Genomic DNA, 17,883 nt, shown 5'->3' on the forward strand with positions numbered 1-17,883 from the left:
GCGTAATATCTAATGCGTGAATTTTTTTTATTGGTAATGTAATATTTCCATTGCGAACTGTTGTGATGTCAATCTTCAGCCAACGATAGAGTCAATGAGACAGGTAATTACAAAAACTGTGTCTGTGTCGTGCCTCTCATTTTCTCGATTGAATTTGCATACAATTACTTGTCTGCAATTACCATTATGCGGTAACTAATAATACCTTAGTAAAAATACAATAGTTAATTATAATATTATAGTTATAATCAACATAAATTAAATGAACTGCTGGAATCCTTATATTCCAGTCTAATTTCCTGGATTGGTGGTGGTTTCAAACTGTAATCATCAAGGATTATTCAGTTTTCGCGAGATTTTAATCGACACCCTGACCCGTTACTTGATATGCTGACAATGCGTGATAAATGAATTTTAAAGAACATCTGTTTTTTCATCATCACGAACATGTGTGACGAAATTTTTATTGAGTCATGGGTGTATAGGTACCAAACACGGAGTAGTAAATCAAAGTATAGTTTATGTGATACTCAATATTGTTCTGATACACCTCAGTTGCTATACGAATGGCTGGCCAAAAAATTCCAAAAATGACATTGATGTCGGTACGTCAATTGACTCACGCCGATAATTCGAAATGCATACTTAGTGGCTATTCTTTGAAATGTCGATATTTTGAAACTTGGCACAAATCGGCGAGTGACGTCGAGGGGAGCTTCAATATACAAATTTCCTACAGTTATCGACTCAACTGACATTGTAAACCCCATGAGCGAGTTGGCAGATACACGGCATTGTCATTACCACCACGCCGGTCGTGCCCTTCTGCTTCCTTCAAATGAATGCTAAGGCCTGCTGTAGTAGCAATATTCGGTTAACATATGTAAGGAAGCGAGAAATTCATGCATAAGTACGCTATCTGCGGAGTCTAACAAAGTGGAGCATTTAAGACGGCAGTTGGAAAAACTAACGTGCTGCATTATAGAGAAAAACCTGAGAGTGTCGCCAGTTTCATAGCGTTCTCTATCACAAAATAGGTTTTTCGAACTAATTTTCATTTGGCATCAGGAAAACAGAGCACCTTTATGGGTGCATTCCGAAACTAGCTGGCAGCGCTGAAAACTCCCTAGGACAGAGACAGAGCTAGTCACAAACTCGGCAGCGCAAAAGAGATAAGAGATTGCCGATAGCACTGGGAGCTAATTTCGGAACGCAACCTATGGCGATCAGCAGATGCAGTCAAAACCCACTGCCTCCGTGATGCTAAATACAGTAGAGTGCTGGTCGGTTAGCGACATGTGTTTACCGACCATGTATGTACTCGAAAATTAGTTCCAGAAATTTATTTCGTATTAGAGCGCGCTACGAAATGTGGAACACGAAAAACACTAGCGTGGTCTCTCTCAGGCTCCTCTCTGTGCATATCCCACAACGTGGTGTACTTCACACTCATGGAATTGGGATCATAGCAAGGAGGGAGATTTTCGTGTCGGATCGGACGATCTTTAGTCAGAGATGAATAGCCAACCATGGCGTATGTCAATGTCGCAGAATGGAAGACAGGTCAGGTGTGTGAGTGGCTGAAAGGTACGTGGAAGGCTTGATTGTTACTTCGCAATATCTGTTATGCCACATTATAAGTGCTCACAATGATACATATTAATTCAACTGCGATTTCTCGTATTATACGATGCTAAAACTCCATTTCCTGTATACGCCCCCCGGTCGCCGTGGTTTATTACGTCCATACATGTATGTCATACAAATACAAACTTCGTTTGTGAAGGCTAATTTTGTTCATTCAGTCCGTCTAATTGCGTAATCCATTGATCAATTCGATATGGCCCTAACTGAATGAACGTCTTTCATTTGTTTTTGTTATTCTAAAAATAATTCTTTCCTTTGTTACTTGAAACTTCAATGATGCTTTCATTCTACATCTGAAAATTATTATGCGTTTTCAGTTAGGGTGCATTGTTTAGGGTGATCGCTTCAAATATGTTTCTGCACAGTTTTCACAGGTTTTTACACACACAGCAGATTCTTTTTTGCTAGTCACTCATATTTTTATTAACTAAAAGCTTGTACATTTTTAATTCGCTAATACTTTTTTGCGATTTTCTTGACAGGCTTAGACAATTCGGTGTTACCGTACGTTCACAGTTTCATGAACCATGTTGTGAATGGTCAACAACTATTGAATCTTAGACCGGAAGACTTAGAACACCTTGGGGTACTGAAACTTGGCCATCAAGAAATTATTCTCGAAGCTGTCGAGTATTTGAGAAACTTTCACTATGAACTTGACCGTGAAAACTTGCAGCTTCTGGCATTACGACTGTCTTGTCAGGCCCACAGTCTGCACAACGAATTGTCTCGACAAACCGATTCTAAACCTGTCACTACTCAAACTTTATCCGACGTAGCATCCGTCGTAACGTCTCTGAAACCTTTGGTGTGTTGGCTCGATCGATCTCCGTTTAGCGGCCAACTAGAATACAACGATAAAAAGGCTGAGTTGTTGAAGCTTTCCATAGAAATGGCCACCTGCGCTCAACGTGACAGATTCGCTGAAAGACCGATTGAAGAGATAAGAACTACTTGTGGACAACTAGCTAAATTGGCTGATTACATTATACAAGACATTGCCGATCCCATGATATTACAGCCAGCAAGTCTGGATTTAGCAACATTAAAGAAAAGGCCAGGTGATGATTTGGTAAGTAATGAAAAGTAATCCTTTTTCTACTTCATTATCTTTCTTTTGACAATGAGATCAGATTTGTAATTATGATACTATGTAATACGTGTTTAAAAGTTATACAATATTTATATAAAGTAATGATAATAAGATGAAAATCGGTCAAGATAAAGTTATTGCCAATTGAATAAGAGATTCTTATGAGACTTTTCAATATTATCAATAAACATTGAAGAACACTTAGCAGCCACATCCGTTTTAGATAAAGCATGAATGTCGGTAAGATTGTCATTTCCTCTGCAGATAATACTTGTTGTGTACAATCTGAATTTAGTACTACCATGGAGTTTTGTATTCTACATTCAATTCAATTATGAAACCTATTTCAGCAGTATTAAATATTATTTAAATGCGATTACAAGGATTTATGCAGAATTTTTTTGTCAGATTAAATTATCCAATCTTTTAATAGTATTTGTAGTGATAACTAATTTTTATGTTCACGCTAATACAAGGTGTCTTATTCTAAAAAGTATGCTCCAATATATCGAAATCTAATCATTACATTGAAAAATATTTCGGACTAAGGTCAAAAAAATGTTTTGAAAAATCCGATCAAGTGACTTCCCTGTCATATACATCGGGTAACGCTAATGCTTGCAACTCTTAAACACTTTGCAATGCTTAAAAACAGTGTAAACAAGTGCCTAACGCCTTTTGAATGCTGAACAATTTTATTCATCGTAGAACTCGTTCTTATTTTTCAATTCTTCTCAAAGATTGACGTATAACCTCTCTTTTCACGAGAAAACTTCGAGTAACCTTGTGGGCCTGTTGGAAGATAAAAACCAAAAAATGACTGAAAATAAAAGTTATTCACTTTTCAATGAGAAATAATAAAATGCAATAAAAAATGGGAGATTCCATTTCAAAAACAAAATATGGATCTCAATGGGTGCAGCAGAGGCCTGGACCCAACAACTGGGAGGCTCATCTGATGCCGCCCTTCATATACAGCAATTTTTGTCCGAAATATTTTATAATTTAATGCTTAGTTTTTGACATATTTGAGCATATTTAAAAAAAATGGGAGGTTCTGTATATACTTATCCAGGATTAAAATTCAATACAGTTTTAAATTTTTTACTCAAATGAATAATTTAGAGATTATTGTTCTATGTTAAATGTTGTTCATTGAAATAATTGAAAAAATTTTTATGTCAAGGGCTTCTACATATTACCATCGTTTCATGGTGCTCATCAAATAGCCGAAATCAAATTCGGATCTGCTGCACATCAATGCGGCAAAATGGAAGAAGGTGATGAAATTGTTCAGGTAAACAATCAATCAGCTACGGTTCCAATAAACAATTTTCCTCATATCAGTGAGGCTACCTAAAAATAATTGAAAAATTTCTAAAAAAAACATCTATCCCTTGAACATTGATATCTGTCGGAGAATAATAGTTAGACACCATTGATAGAGAAATGAAGCAAGGTATGTGGGGAGTAAGATTAGGAAGAAGAATGAGATACTGTTTAAGTAGGCTTAGTTTCAATCAACTGGTTCTGCAGGCTTGCGTGCTATTCAAATAGACACAACGAAGAAACATCCGCAATTCGGTAGGTAATTTACAGGTTGAACAAAATTCTAAAAATTTTCCAACAATACACTCAGTGACAATAGTTCTTTTCCACAGAAGTGACTAGTTCAATACAAGTGTCTCCGGAATACAGTGTTTGTTCAATCATCAATGATATTCAACTATTATTCTTTGACATAAATGTAAGTGTATATTGTTAATGAAAGTGGAGCAAACCTATAGGTTCCAAGGCATACTGACAACAAACATGATAATTGTGAAACATAAGTTTCAAATTACACAAGATATTGAGATTGCCTATGGCCATTATTAATTGTGATAGTTCTGAGTGAAACTCTGCTTCAAGTAGACCTTTACTTGAACTAATTAAATACTTGAAAACTATCCCATCTTTTATTTGAAGTTGAATTCTTGCATTAATCCTGTGCACGAGATCTTTTTGACGAAATTTATGTATATATACATGTACTTCTTTTTCTCCAGGTTAATTATCAAACGGTTGTTGGATGGGAGAGAAAAAATGTGTTAGAACTCTTCCGTGAAAGTCCTGCTGAGGTTTTGTTGACTTTAAAACGACGGCCGAGGCATACTAAAGTATACGGTCAGATATACATAAAACCGTACAGGCTACCAAGCAATAAAAAAACAACCTATACAACGAGATGGCAGCATAATCTACCATCACCCCGGCCGGAGTTGCTAACGATACCAGATTTCACTATGCCCTTACCTCGGTAAATACAGTTTTGACCATTCAATGTGGTTATCCTATTTTGTAGTTACGTGATGCTGCTAGATTTTTAGGGAATGTAACCTGTTTAATTTGGTGTCTTTTTTTGTAACAGGCAAGTACCAAAGATTCCCAGTCCAGAACCTGCAAGCATTTTGGACACAGTCATCACTTTGGACACGATGCCATCTGATAGCAGTGATTCGGATAGCGAAGTCGAACCTCCGTCATCAGTTCGTTTGTATTCTTCTAAACCAAGAAATTTGGTACAAAGACGTGCTACAATAACAGGCGCTAGTCCAACGACCAAACATGGTGTAGACATTGAGCAGTTTTGGCGAGAGTTGAAAGAAGAACATAACACGACCTTTCAATTACGAGATAAGGCTGCATCTTGTGCTCATGGCTTGGATAATGTCCCTTCGAATTTGAGACCACAAACTTGTCTGGGCATAGAACAAAGTAAACGGAAAAGAAGATTGGACGGACAGATGGATGAAAAGAAAGTTCAGTTTCAGGAAAAGTCTGAAGAGGTTGAGAATACTCATGTCGATAAAGATAAGTTGAACCAAAATTCGAAGCACACGCTCAGCACACAAAAGAGTATTTCCTTTGATACGAATACGATTTACTCGGAAAATAGACTTATGGATGTGGAGATTGACGTTACCTCTAATGCAAATGATATTCAAGTGCCTTCAAATGAATCAAGTAATAATAAAAATAGCTCTAGTATTTTACAAGATGTTCAAACATGCGAACCAAGTGCTCACCATAAAGAACGAGGCAAGTTGGACAAGAGTTATAGTACACCAGCATACGATTTGACTGAAAACGATTTTGTGGAACGGAAATTGGCCACCATTGAAAGTCATTCAAAATTGAGTTTGATTTCAAATGCATCTAGTTGTAGTTCGAATAAGACTGAATCTTTCCCAGGTGATGGAATTATTGTTAATGACGTTAATAAGAAGTTAGATAGTATGGATAAGAATTCACCGAATATAGATACACAGAACATTGGTAGCGTTGCACAGAAAATAAATGATTTTGAAAAAAATATTCGAAATATCGATATCGATGTAAAATCAAATCTTTCGAAAGTGCCTGAGAGAACAGATGTTAGTAGAGGCGTTGTACATATTAGAATTAACGACGTTGACCATAGAAGTAGTACTGAAGATTACCAAAGCAATATTGAAAGCATTCCGGCAAATGCGGAACCTATAAGAGATACTGACAACTATAAGGAGATTTATTTATTAGATGATAAGAATGTTAAAAACAAAGAGGTGGAAGAATCATGCGTTATCAGTGATGCACCACCTAATTATGACACTTCAAGTCATGAGAGTAGTGTTGAAAAGTCTGAATCGACCAGTAGCTACAATGAAAATGTGGGTAGCAGTAGCGAAGGTGATACAACAATTCAAAAGTTTGGCGAACTTATAGAAACTATTAATCATGCTTTGATCGCTCACACTAAATTGGTGCAAGTAAAAGCCAGAAGTGCTGAGAATTTGCAAAATATCAATGAGACAAACTCTGTTATTGAAACAAACAAAAATTTTGACCGAAATAATAAACAAGTTTTGGAGAAACATAGTTCGGTAACCAGCATTCAAAATAACAGTTTACAAACAAAACAGGACACAGATGTACCTAAAACAATGCCAACAAAGCCCGAGGCTAAACAGAGATCAATGCCTCCTGAACCTCCTCCACGTAAATATTTAAAACCAGCACCCCTAAATTTAACAAATATATCTAATGCTTCGGAGGCTCAAGAGAAGCCCGTACCTTTGGACAGGCCTAGTGTTAGGAGAGATCTGAAAAAATCGGAATCATTTCTTGATAATCCCGTGAATTTTGATACCTCAGATGAATGTCAGAAAAGTGAAGCCATAGAAACTTACAGTGATTTTGTAGCAAAGTCAACTGATTTCATTGATGAACCGAGTACACCACTTGGGGATCATAAACCAACTTTATTGACGGATCCTTATGGTTATTCTGAAATTTATGAGGGTCAATTTAAAGAGGAGAAGGCTTTTTTTGAGGGTTCCACGATAAATTCCACATCGCTGGAACAACACAGATTGGAAAATAATACTTTAAGGAATATGGATTCGCCCGATGGTGTTGGATGTTCTAGGCAAATGCACACTCCTGATTCGAAACCTCGAACTTTAGAAAAGGATAAGAGTTCAGAGAAAGGTGTTGTCAACAGAGCAATGATGGTTGCTCGCAGTATAGGCTTGCATGCAAGCTCCAGTAAAGCTTCAGGTTCAAGTCCTCGAAGCAGCCGCAAACGAAATTTGTTACTTGCTAGTGAGTACTAGATCTACAAACGTTTATCTTATTTAATGTACGAATATGATTTACTTTTGATCAGTACTAGTGTAAAATTGCAGTGAAAGAATATATTGCATGTAAATATGAAGTATGACTACGTCGGTTTTAAATTAGTCATTACCTTTTGTTCTTTCAGAAAGGAGAAACGTCTCTGTTAAAGATGTTGGGTTAGGGGATCTGGAAGGATGGTTGACCCATCGCAGCAGAGGAGCTGGAGGCGCGTGGGCTCGAGCCTGGTTCATTTTGAAGGGATCGTCCTTATATAGGTATGTAATTTTAGTATCTATCAATAGGCCTCAGATCAACATAAACCCACTTTATTTTTTTGATCCCCAACTTTTTTAACTTGAGATTAAAACTCTGGAAATCTTGGCTTCGGATCAAATTTCTAGTTAAAAGTAATGTTTGTACTACATTAAACTCACTCTGCTTCGTTGAATTCAAAAAACTATTTTATCAGGTCAAAATAAGTTAAGGTAGTTAAATATCATCTAGGCTTTCATTTGAAAGATAACTCATAGAATGACAAATGTGTAATGTAATGAAACGTTTCAATGACGAACCACAATTTCATAGCAAATAGAAGAGTAGTAGTACAATGGTAGCAAAATGATCCATCTCTTCAATACCTGAATTCTACAAACATAATTATACTTAGATATATTTAATACCTAAGTTGAAACTATCTCATCGTCAGACTTACTGATACTTCAATTGGAAAACGTAACTTCACTCAGTGGCGAGTAAATTAAATAACTTCGATTTTCATTCTAATATAGTACTTTAATATATTACACCTCAATATAGTACATATGAAAAATTGGTGCACTTATATTCCAGGTTTAAAACGCAGGAGAGTGTAAAAGCTGATTGCCTGATTGCATTAACAGGATTTACAGCTTCACAGGCGACAGAAGTGAAATCTCGAAAATATGCTTTCAAAGTTTATCACACAGGAACTGTATTTTATTTTGCGGCAGATACAGAGGATATCTTGACTATTTGGTTAGATGCAATTAACAAGGCAACATTAGGAGCAGACAGCCATGGGCAAACAAGCGCGTTATTTAGTGAAACTGACGAAAGTGACAGCGAAAACAAAGCAAAATTCAAAAATGGTTCAACGCTGGACAAACCAAACTTGGAAAAGAAGTTTGGATCTTTGAAGAAACTTGGGAGAAAAGATTCCGGCTTCAAAGAACAAGAGATGGGGGGTGCAAGCCTCGATCGAATGTATTTGAGGTTTCTCAGATACTCAGGAGCTGGATCAAATCAAATTGTTCCAGTGCCCACTGCGCAATTCAGGAGTTACAGAAGAGTGCTACCTACATCCACTCCAAATAGGTATCATCATATTAAAAAATTTATGTAATTAAGAACGGTTTTCTTTCTATATTTTAGAATCGCTTCATCAGTACTAATATAAAATATAAATCAGTATTAATTACAAAAAATTTATAGTTTTTCAATTCATGAATGAAAATTTGACCATTAATGTGATGCTTCTCAATACAGAAAACAGGACCTAATTCCTCATTCTCCGGATTTGCAAGTGACCGTAGCAGGAAGTACGTTTTATGGACTGAGCTCATCTCACAGTGCAACGGATGTGCCAAGTAGTCAAGACATGGGTGATTATCGTCGAACATCAGACAGGTAATAGAATTGAATGAAATGCTTTAACAAGAACATTGAACAGCTTGGTCACTAATTGCCTATAGTTTCTTTTACCTCGGAAAAAACACTCTCGGGAGCATGTCTTGCGGTGCTATTCTATCAGTATTAACAAAATTTTTTAATTTTACATAGGATCTTATTAAAACTATAGTTAAGACCATACGTAATGTTTATAAAGATGTTATGCCTGCTATAATAAATTATTAATTGTCAATGAAACGTGTATTCATTTTTTATGTCAACATTTTGTGCACGTTTGACCCAAACTACAAGATATTGGATATACAAAAATGTACAATATGCATCTGCCTAACGTTTCCGTAATTCTCCATCTGATAACAATAACAATGCTTGCATGTATCAAATCAGTTTCATAATTAACATTGAATCTTTGATTAGGTAAGTTATGTTATCAAACTTTGTTGACTGCATGACTTGATGCTTCAGTAAAATAATATTGTTATCTGGTTACTAGAGAATACCGCAAAACCGGTATTAATGATGATGGATTACATTCCTCAAATTCAAATGAGCAATGTAAATTGACTTTACAGCTTCATGGTACTGCTCAATTTTTGTTCCAGCCCTTATAATTCATTGTCATAGTATGTACGCTGACTTGTGCTAGCTTCGTAGGAGAACATAAATAACATAATAGTATCGTGTGTAAATTGAGATGATTATACCAGATAATTGTTGAAAATTTGTCTCTTGTTCTCAAATTCTACACATAGATCACATAGCAGTCGGAGTAGAAGGCCTGACGACCTACAGGGATTTGTTACGTTAGAACAATTTATGCTGTCACATCAGGAAGAAGACCGTCGTCAAGAATTAGGAAATAGATCTGTATCGCCGCACGTCACTCTACTGACCAGTGACCATGTACATATACAGCATAGAAACTTCAACGATATATCACCAAACAATGGAGTTATATACGGTCAAACAAGAAACTTGGATGAGGTTTTACCAACCAATGGAGTGATATATGGGCGCACAAGAAACTGGGATGAATCATCTTCAAATAGTAGCGGCACTTCCTACGGACTCACACGGAATGCTGATGACAATCATGGTCAGAGTAAAAGTAAGGATCAGTCCAATTGTCTTCAAGCAAACTCCAATGAGGAATCTTCACACGGGCCAAGTCGAGTCAACGATTATCTGAACGAAACACCTTCTGCAAAGACTAAGCCTTGTCAGCCAGTATACAGGCACAGAAAGCAGCACGAAACCTACTCGCAGAAGAGCAGACCACAGGAGGGTGTTGTGTATTATCCAAATAGTCAGAACGAGTCATCCTATCGGCAAAACGAACCGAATTTACCGTATGACAGTAGAGTGGAAAAACCTCAAACCTCAAACAGACAAATGGATGCCAATTATGGCCAAAATGCGCACATGAATGGTCCAAGAACTTCTTTGAGACAAGACCTCAAGCTTGGGAAAAAGAATAATCACAATCACGCAACTAGGGTCTCAGATGCTAGTGAGATACTCGCCAACATTCATTCTGCACCCAAGAGACTTCTCAGAAATGAAGGTACTTTTAATTAATCATCTTCAAAATTGTTAAGTTATGGTTGTCTTGGAATTTCTTGTCCAATATTCAATGATTATTTTCAGAGCAGCGTTACTCTTGTTGCCAGTCATTGATCATTGTTATACCAATTATTTTTCCCAGGATATTTGGGGTCAAGTGGGGATTTGGCATCACCTGTGTCATCAGAGACACTACAGCGTGCACGGAAAGAGGCATCGGTAACACGTAAAGGTAGTTTCAATCTTATAGATCGTCGTCGAGATCATTCTACACCTGACAAACATTGGATAGATTCATTGAGAAGAACAGATAAAAAGAGTACAAGTTCGGATAAAAGTAGATTGAAAAATGTTGCACAATATCAACCTCCACCAATACCAAGCTCACCATTTGAACAAGACGGAATGAGGCCCGCGTTTGAAATGCATTTGGACAAGAGTGAACATGTTCAAAAAACTAACAGATTTAAAAGTTTATTCGGAAGCAAAACCCCACAAAAACCTAGCACTTTGGATTTGCCGAAAGATCATCAAAAAACATTATTAGGTAAATCAATATATTTTAAATAAAAGTAATGCACATATACATAGCATATTCATTGTATTTCTTTTGTTTTCTATGCACTGTTAAGTTTCTCTGTTTTCTTATGGTTAGTGCGCAACACCTATTACCCATTTTTCATTATCCTGAATTTCTGACCTGTGTTTGTAAGTGATTAATGTTTCTGGTACATCAGATGAGTAGACATAGCAACGCATTTACCGAAATTGGTATTTTCAGGTTCACCAAGATTGCACAGAGCTATTTTTAGAGAGAGACGGTCTAACCAACAACATCAATCGAATCGCTCTGGAAGTCAAAGTCCTGGAGATAGTGGAATCAGTCAGTCCCTAAGTTCCTTTAGTGGAACCAGTCAATCTCAAACATTTAGTCAGAGCTTCAGTTCAGCAAGCTCAGTTAGTGATTGGAGTCCAGATACACCAACTACAAACATCCCTAAGGTATTAAACCAACAATTTCATTACTTAGATAACATTACTTGATTTCCATAGATCGTTGGACAAGCACCTATCAGGCCTTTACGTGATTTTTTTAGAAATTCATTGTATTTCTCTTTAACAAGACTGACATTATTTTGGTATTGAAATTTATTGGTACATAACATTACTATTATTGTTGCAGTCCACATCGATACCAGATCACGTTCAAAAACGGTCATCAAATTCGAGCAGAAATTCTTTGGCGCCTCCGACATTGCCGTACATTCCACCTCCCACGTCGCCACCGCCAGATTACCCTGGGTTAGAATACCCGCCTGTTTTTGAACCAGGTACATATTCTTTGACCGACGCTTCTCTTTTACGTAATCGAAGTAAAAGCAGTCAAAGTAAAAGTGATTTATGAGTATTTTGGCTATTTATCTATGTTCCTGGTTGACAGTACCGTTCCGTTGGGCTCTAAATGTTCAGATAGAACAATATTCATTGACATATCATGTCTGGCAGTTCGAATTCTTGACAAAAAGTGATGTTATAGTTATACCAAATTACGAATATTCTACTACGAGCCGAGCAAGCAAAAAAAAATATGCGCTTTTCGCGGTACATACAAATTAAACCCTCGCTTCGATTTTTCGATTCAAAGTGATTCTGCGCAGTCGTGTCCAGTAGCTTTGAAGTAAAAGTTTTAAATGCGAGTACGCATCCTTGATTACTATACTGAAAGACTCGGAAATCTCATTGTTAACTTATGCGAACGAATATCTGCGTATAATTATTATTTTTTTGTCTCGCAGTGTTATCTTACACCAGGAGTTGACCTATATTCAGTATTGAAATTGTAGTCTTGAAATTAAGATACCGAATTGAATTTAAGGTATATTTTGGGTGGACTTTCCAATGGCGCAATACAGTTATTCAAAGTGTTTTACGAACATAAAGTTGCAATTCCAATAGTCATACCTGATTACGTGGCATAAGTGCTATTGTTTTGATTGAATGTAAAGGTACAATTGTTGATATTTGGTTCAAAAATAATTGAATGCCTGAATTTTATCAAAAGCTGAATTATATACATTATATTCCTATACGGATTTATCCATGATAATGAGAAAAGGGATAGAGTAGTTCTCATGAAATAAGTTCAACTCAATATTGTCTAAAGTTAGAAATAATAGTAATTACTTACACGAACGAAAAAGCAATATTTCTGCACCAATGGCTCAGTATCGCAAATAGCCGTCCATGCCGTGCCTGTAACATGAGTAATAATTTTTCGAAGTATCCGTATATACCCGTACGAACTTTGAAGATTTGTTGTTGGATAGCAATACATTTTTGAAATATATTTACAACTGAAATATTTCAGACTTTACGAATAATGTCTAAAATTGTCATTCCTATATGCGGGTGATTTTAATCGTTGTTAGGGATAAGATAAAAATCGAACAGCTTCAATAATAGTTCTCCTCCGTGGGTTTAGATTTATAAACGATGACTTTCATTACCTTTAAAACAAATAAATTATTCTAATGCCATTATCTATAATTATAGTATTATATTTATTTTAATTTTGAATGTGTTACCAGTACGCTTGCTCACACTATAACTCTGGTATCGGCAGAATACCACTTATCTCTTACATGATTCGAAATTTCGGATCAATTTATTGTGTATAAGTTCTTCCATGACTAACCATATGGATAAGATTTAGATTTAGCAACAGTTATGTTTATTCCGGTAAAAATTATCGCCTCGTTTCAGCATGTAAATAATTTTTCTTACCTTTTCAACAAAATTGAATTCTTATTGGATGAAATATGAATGAAAGAGAAAGAACAAACAATGTGATTACGCGTTGAAAGTGCCTATATTAAATACAAATGTGAATCCTAGAAGACACACATATCCTATTTAGCGATTACGATTTTTAAATTATATCGATAAATATACGGAATTCATAAAAATTATTGTAGATATCTGTAACATTTTCGCTATTCATAGCGTTCAGTATTAACATAGATGCATGTAGCAGCTGCATAATTTAGTTTTACACACTGTTAATCAACATGTGATGTCGAGAAGAGTAATCAGTAAAAATTGTAAAATTAAACTTTTTCTGCCAAAATAAACACTCGTAGTAATATTATATTTCATTGCAATAAAACGTTAAAAGAAATAACGTTTTAGTTGTTCGTTGAACATAACTTTTGATGCATATTATCTACTAATTATTCTTATGCGTCTATGTTCTCTACACGTGTATTATACTCTAAATAATGTACATACACATGGAATACCAGGACCTACACGCCCGCTAAACAGAAAGAAATGTTTATTTTACGAATACTGTACTATATTTCAAATAAATAAATGATAAGTCAAAAAACTATCAGTTATTACACAGAAAAGTTCTGATATTATTCAGTATGCTATAGATTTCGACGATATACCACAGTAATAAACTAAACCTATTCTCTAGTGTATTATTGTATGTTGTGCGTTTTATTATAGTCATAAAATTTAATAGAAATTATTGTAATTGATTGCAATTATTTTATTCTTTTCATCATGTCTTGGGCAGCTAATTACTACTTCATTTCAATTCCTTCCTCGTTGTCAGGAATGCACGAGCGTTTTTCTACGATGGGCTACGGTGCGTTCTTAGAATGACCAGAGCATTGATAATTTTACAAATTTTGCTGCAATATTTTACGACGAGAAAGATGATAACTAATTATGAAAAAATCAAAGTTTCACGTGGTTTTCACTCCTCATATCCACCAAAATATAAACACCAGCATTGTTAATGGAATTGCAGGAAATCTACACAAGTCTTTGTACGAAATTATTCTTCGGCACCTCCGAAAAACTCTTTTGTTTCTGTAATAGAATTCTTAATTATTAAATACTCCAAAAACAATGCAATATTATTTGTTTGTCTGTTCGGTATGAATTTTGCAATTGGTTTTACTAAGCTAAACAGACACGAGCTGACGTTTATGTGAATACAAAACTGCGGCTGCCGACGGACACCAAAGGTAGCCGAAGACCAATGCAGACGTTAGATGAAGGCAAACAACAACAGACGCTGGCTTAAAATTTAAGTAATAACAACCACTACAACGTTAGGTTCTGTTTATTGTAAGTTTGAGTTCTCTCAATACGTCCTTATCCTGATACAAGCGTTCAGATGAAAGTGTATAGTATGTCATAAAATTATCGGATGTTGTAAAATCGGATGGAGATAATGTACACAAACATAATTTATTATTTCATAACAATGCTGACGATGACAATACGATTTAAGAGTTAAATACGCTAAGCTGAATGTAGAGAGTAGTATATGGAATGGTTATCATTGTGGTTCCTGAGTTTATATTAAGAACCGCAGTGCGCACAGGTGCACTGCACCTCCATATGATATGATATGTATATCACTGTATTCTTTTATATGACCTGAATTGAAATAAATAAAAAAATGAACTTCTGTGTGTTTTCTTCATTTTTCCTCAACTGTCGGTCCGATGTTTTCTTTGATGTCTTTTTCTGGTTGCTCAACGTCCAATTCTTCTTCTTTTTGTCCAAAGACAAAACTATTCTTACTTAAAAAGAAGAAAGGCTGACTGACGGCTTTAGAGTTAGGTGTAAATTTTGTCGAATTCAGTTAGTGCTACCTGAATGCTGATTTCATGCACAATAAGGCAAATCGGAGAAATTTCAGCAAAAAATTGAAATCGGAGAAATTTCAGCGAAAAATTACTCCTGGTATCAGGAGAACATCTCAGCCGAGGAGGTCGACCAAAAACAGAGACTGCTTGATTGAATGCTTATGATGTCGATACTGTGTGTCTCGTTGCATGCCTGGTTGCTTAACAGGGCCCGCGATCGCTTGCTTACATAATACTATGACTGAGAATTCATCAAATCGGAGAAATTTTAGCGAAAAATTACTCCTGGTATCAGGAGAACATCTCAGCCGAGGAGGTCGACCAAAAACAGAGACTGCTTGATTGATTGCTTATGATGTCGATACTGTGTGTCTCGTCGCATGCCTGCTTGCTTAAGAGGGCCCGCGATTGCTTGCTTATATAATACTTTGACTAAGAATTCATCAAATCGGAGAAATTTCAGCGAAAAATTACTCCTGGTATCAGGAGAACATCTCAGCCGAGGAGGTCGACCAAAAACAGAGACTGCTTGATTGAATGCTTATGATGTCGATACTGTGTGTCTCGTTGCATGCCTGGTTGCTTGACAGGGCCCGCGATCGCTTGCTTATATAATACTTTGACTAAGAATTCATCAAATCGGAGAAATTTTAGCGAAAAATTACTCCTGGTATCAGGAGAACATCTCAGCCGAGGAGGTCGACCAAAAACAGAGACTGCTTGATTGAATGCTTATGATGTCGATACTGTGTGTCTCGTTGCATGCCTGGTTGCTTGACAGGGCCCGCGATCGCTTGCTTATATAATACTTTGACTAAGAATTCATCAAATCGGAGAAATTTTAGAGAAAAATTACTCCTGGTATCAGGAGAACATCTCAGCCGAGGAGGTCGACCAAAAACAGAGACTGCTTGATTGAATGCTTATGATGTCGATACTGTGTGTCTCGTCGCATGCCTGCTAGCTTAAGAGGGCCCGCGATTGCTTGCTTATATAATACTTTGACTAAGAATTCATCAAATCGGAGAAATTTCAGCGAAAAATTACTCCTGGTATCAGGAGAACATCTCAGCCGAGGAGGTCGACCAAAAACAGAGACTGCTTGATTGAATGCTTATGATGTCGATACTGTGTGTCTCGTCGCATGCCTGCTAGCTTAAGAGGGCCCGCGATTGCTTGCTTATATAATACTTTGACTAAGAATTCATCAAATCGGAGAAATTTTAGCGAAAAATTACTCCTGGTATCAGGAGAACATCTCAGCCGAGGAGGTCGACCAAAAACAGAGACTGCTTGATTGAATGCTTATGATGTCGATACTGTGTGTCTCGTCGCATGCCTGCTTGCTTGAGAGGGCCCGCGATTGCTTGCTTATATAATACTTTGACTAAGAATTCATCAAATCGGAGAAATTTCAGCGAAAAATTACTCCTGGTATCAGGAGAACATCTCAGCCGAGGAGGTCGACCAAAAACAGAGACTGCTTGATTGAATGCTTATGATGTCGATACTGTGTGTCTCGTTGCATGCCTGGTTGCTTGACAGGGCCCGCGATCGCTTGCTTATATAATACTTTGACTAAGAATTCATCAAATCGGAGAAATTTTAGCGATAAATTACTCCTGGTATCAGGAGAACATCTCAGCCGAGGAGGTCGACCAAAAACAGAGACTGCTTGATTGAATGCTTATGATGTCGATACTGTGTGTCTCGTTGCATGCCTGGTTGCTTAACAGGGCCCGCGATCGCTTGCTTATATAATACTTTGACTGAAAATTCATCAAATCGGAGAAATTTTAGCGAAAAATTACTCCTGGTATCAGGAGAACATCTCAGCCGAGGAGGTCGACCAAAAACAGAGACTGCTTGATTGAATGCTTATGATGTCGATACTGTGTGTCTCGTTGCATGCCTGGTTGCTTGACAGGGCCCGCGATCGCTTGCTTATATAATACTTTGACTAAGAATTCATCAAATCGGAGAAATTTTGGCGAAAAATTACTCCTGGTATCAGGAGAACATCTCAGCCGAGGAGGTCGACCAAAAACAGAAACTGCTTGATTGAATGCTTATGATGTCGATACTGTGTGTCTCGTTGCATGCCTGGTTGCTTGACAGGGCCCGCGATCGCTTGCTTATATAATACTTTGACTAAGAATTCATCAAATCGGAGAAATTTTAGCGAAAAATTACTCCTGGTATCAGGAGAACATCTCAGCCGAGGAGGTCGACCAAAAACAGAGACTGCTTGATTGAATGCTTATGATGTCGATACTGTGTGTCTCGTCGCATGCCTGCTAGCTTAAGAGGGCCCGCGATTGCTTGCTTATATAATACTTTGACTAAGAATTCATCAAATCGGAGAAATTTCAGCGAAAAATTACTCCTGGTATCAGGAGAACATCTCAGCCGAGGAGGTCGGCCAAAAACAGAGACTGCTTGATTGAATGCTTATGATGTCGATACTGTGTGTCTCGTTGCATGCCTGGTTGCTTAACAGGGCCCGCGATCGCTTGCTTACATAATACTATGACTGAGAATTCATCAAATCGGAGAAATTTTAGCGAAAAATTACTCCTGGTATCAGGAGAACATCTCAGC

The 17,883-nt window shown here is 36.9% G+C and overlaps 1 protein-coding gene across 1 annotated transcript; it reads left to right on the top strand.

Annotated features, from left to right (window-relative positions):
* The first annotated feature begins 1,456 nt into the window (after window positions 1–1,456).
* LOC124412210 lies at window positions 1,457–13,999 on the top strand. The gene is made up of 12 exons (XM_046891904.1): window positions 1,457–1,587; window positions 2,130–2,719; window positions 3,927–4,037; window positions 4,789–5,039; window positions 5,151–7,366; window positions 7,527–7,656; window positions 8,231–8,734; window positions 8,906–9,046; window positions 9,802–10,613; window positions 10,755–11,159; window positions 11,394–11,614; window positions 11,796–13,999. The coding sequence occupies exons 1-12, from the start codon at window positions 1,530–1,532 to the stop codon at window positions 12,015–12,017; spliced, it is 5,661 nt and encodes a 1,886-aa protein (XP_046747860.1). The 5' UTR covers window positions 1,457–1,529; the 3' UTR covers window positions 12,018–13,999.
* The last annotated feature ends 3,884 nt before the right edge of the window (window positions 14,000–17,883 follow it).

This window comes from Diprion similis, chromosome 2, assembly GCF_021155765.1.
Source record: "Diprion similis isolate iyDipSimi1 chromosome 2, iyDipSimi1.1, whole genome shotgun sequence".
Taxonomy (NCBI): Eukaryota; Metazoa; Arthropoda; class Insecta; order Hymenoptera; family Diprionidae; genus Diprion; species Diprion similis.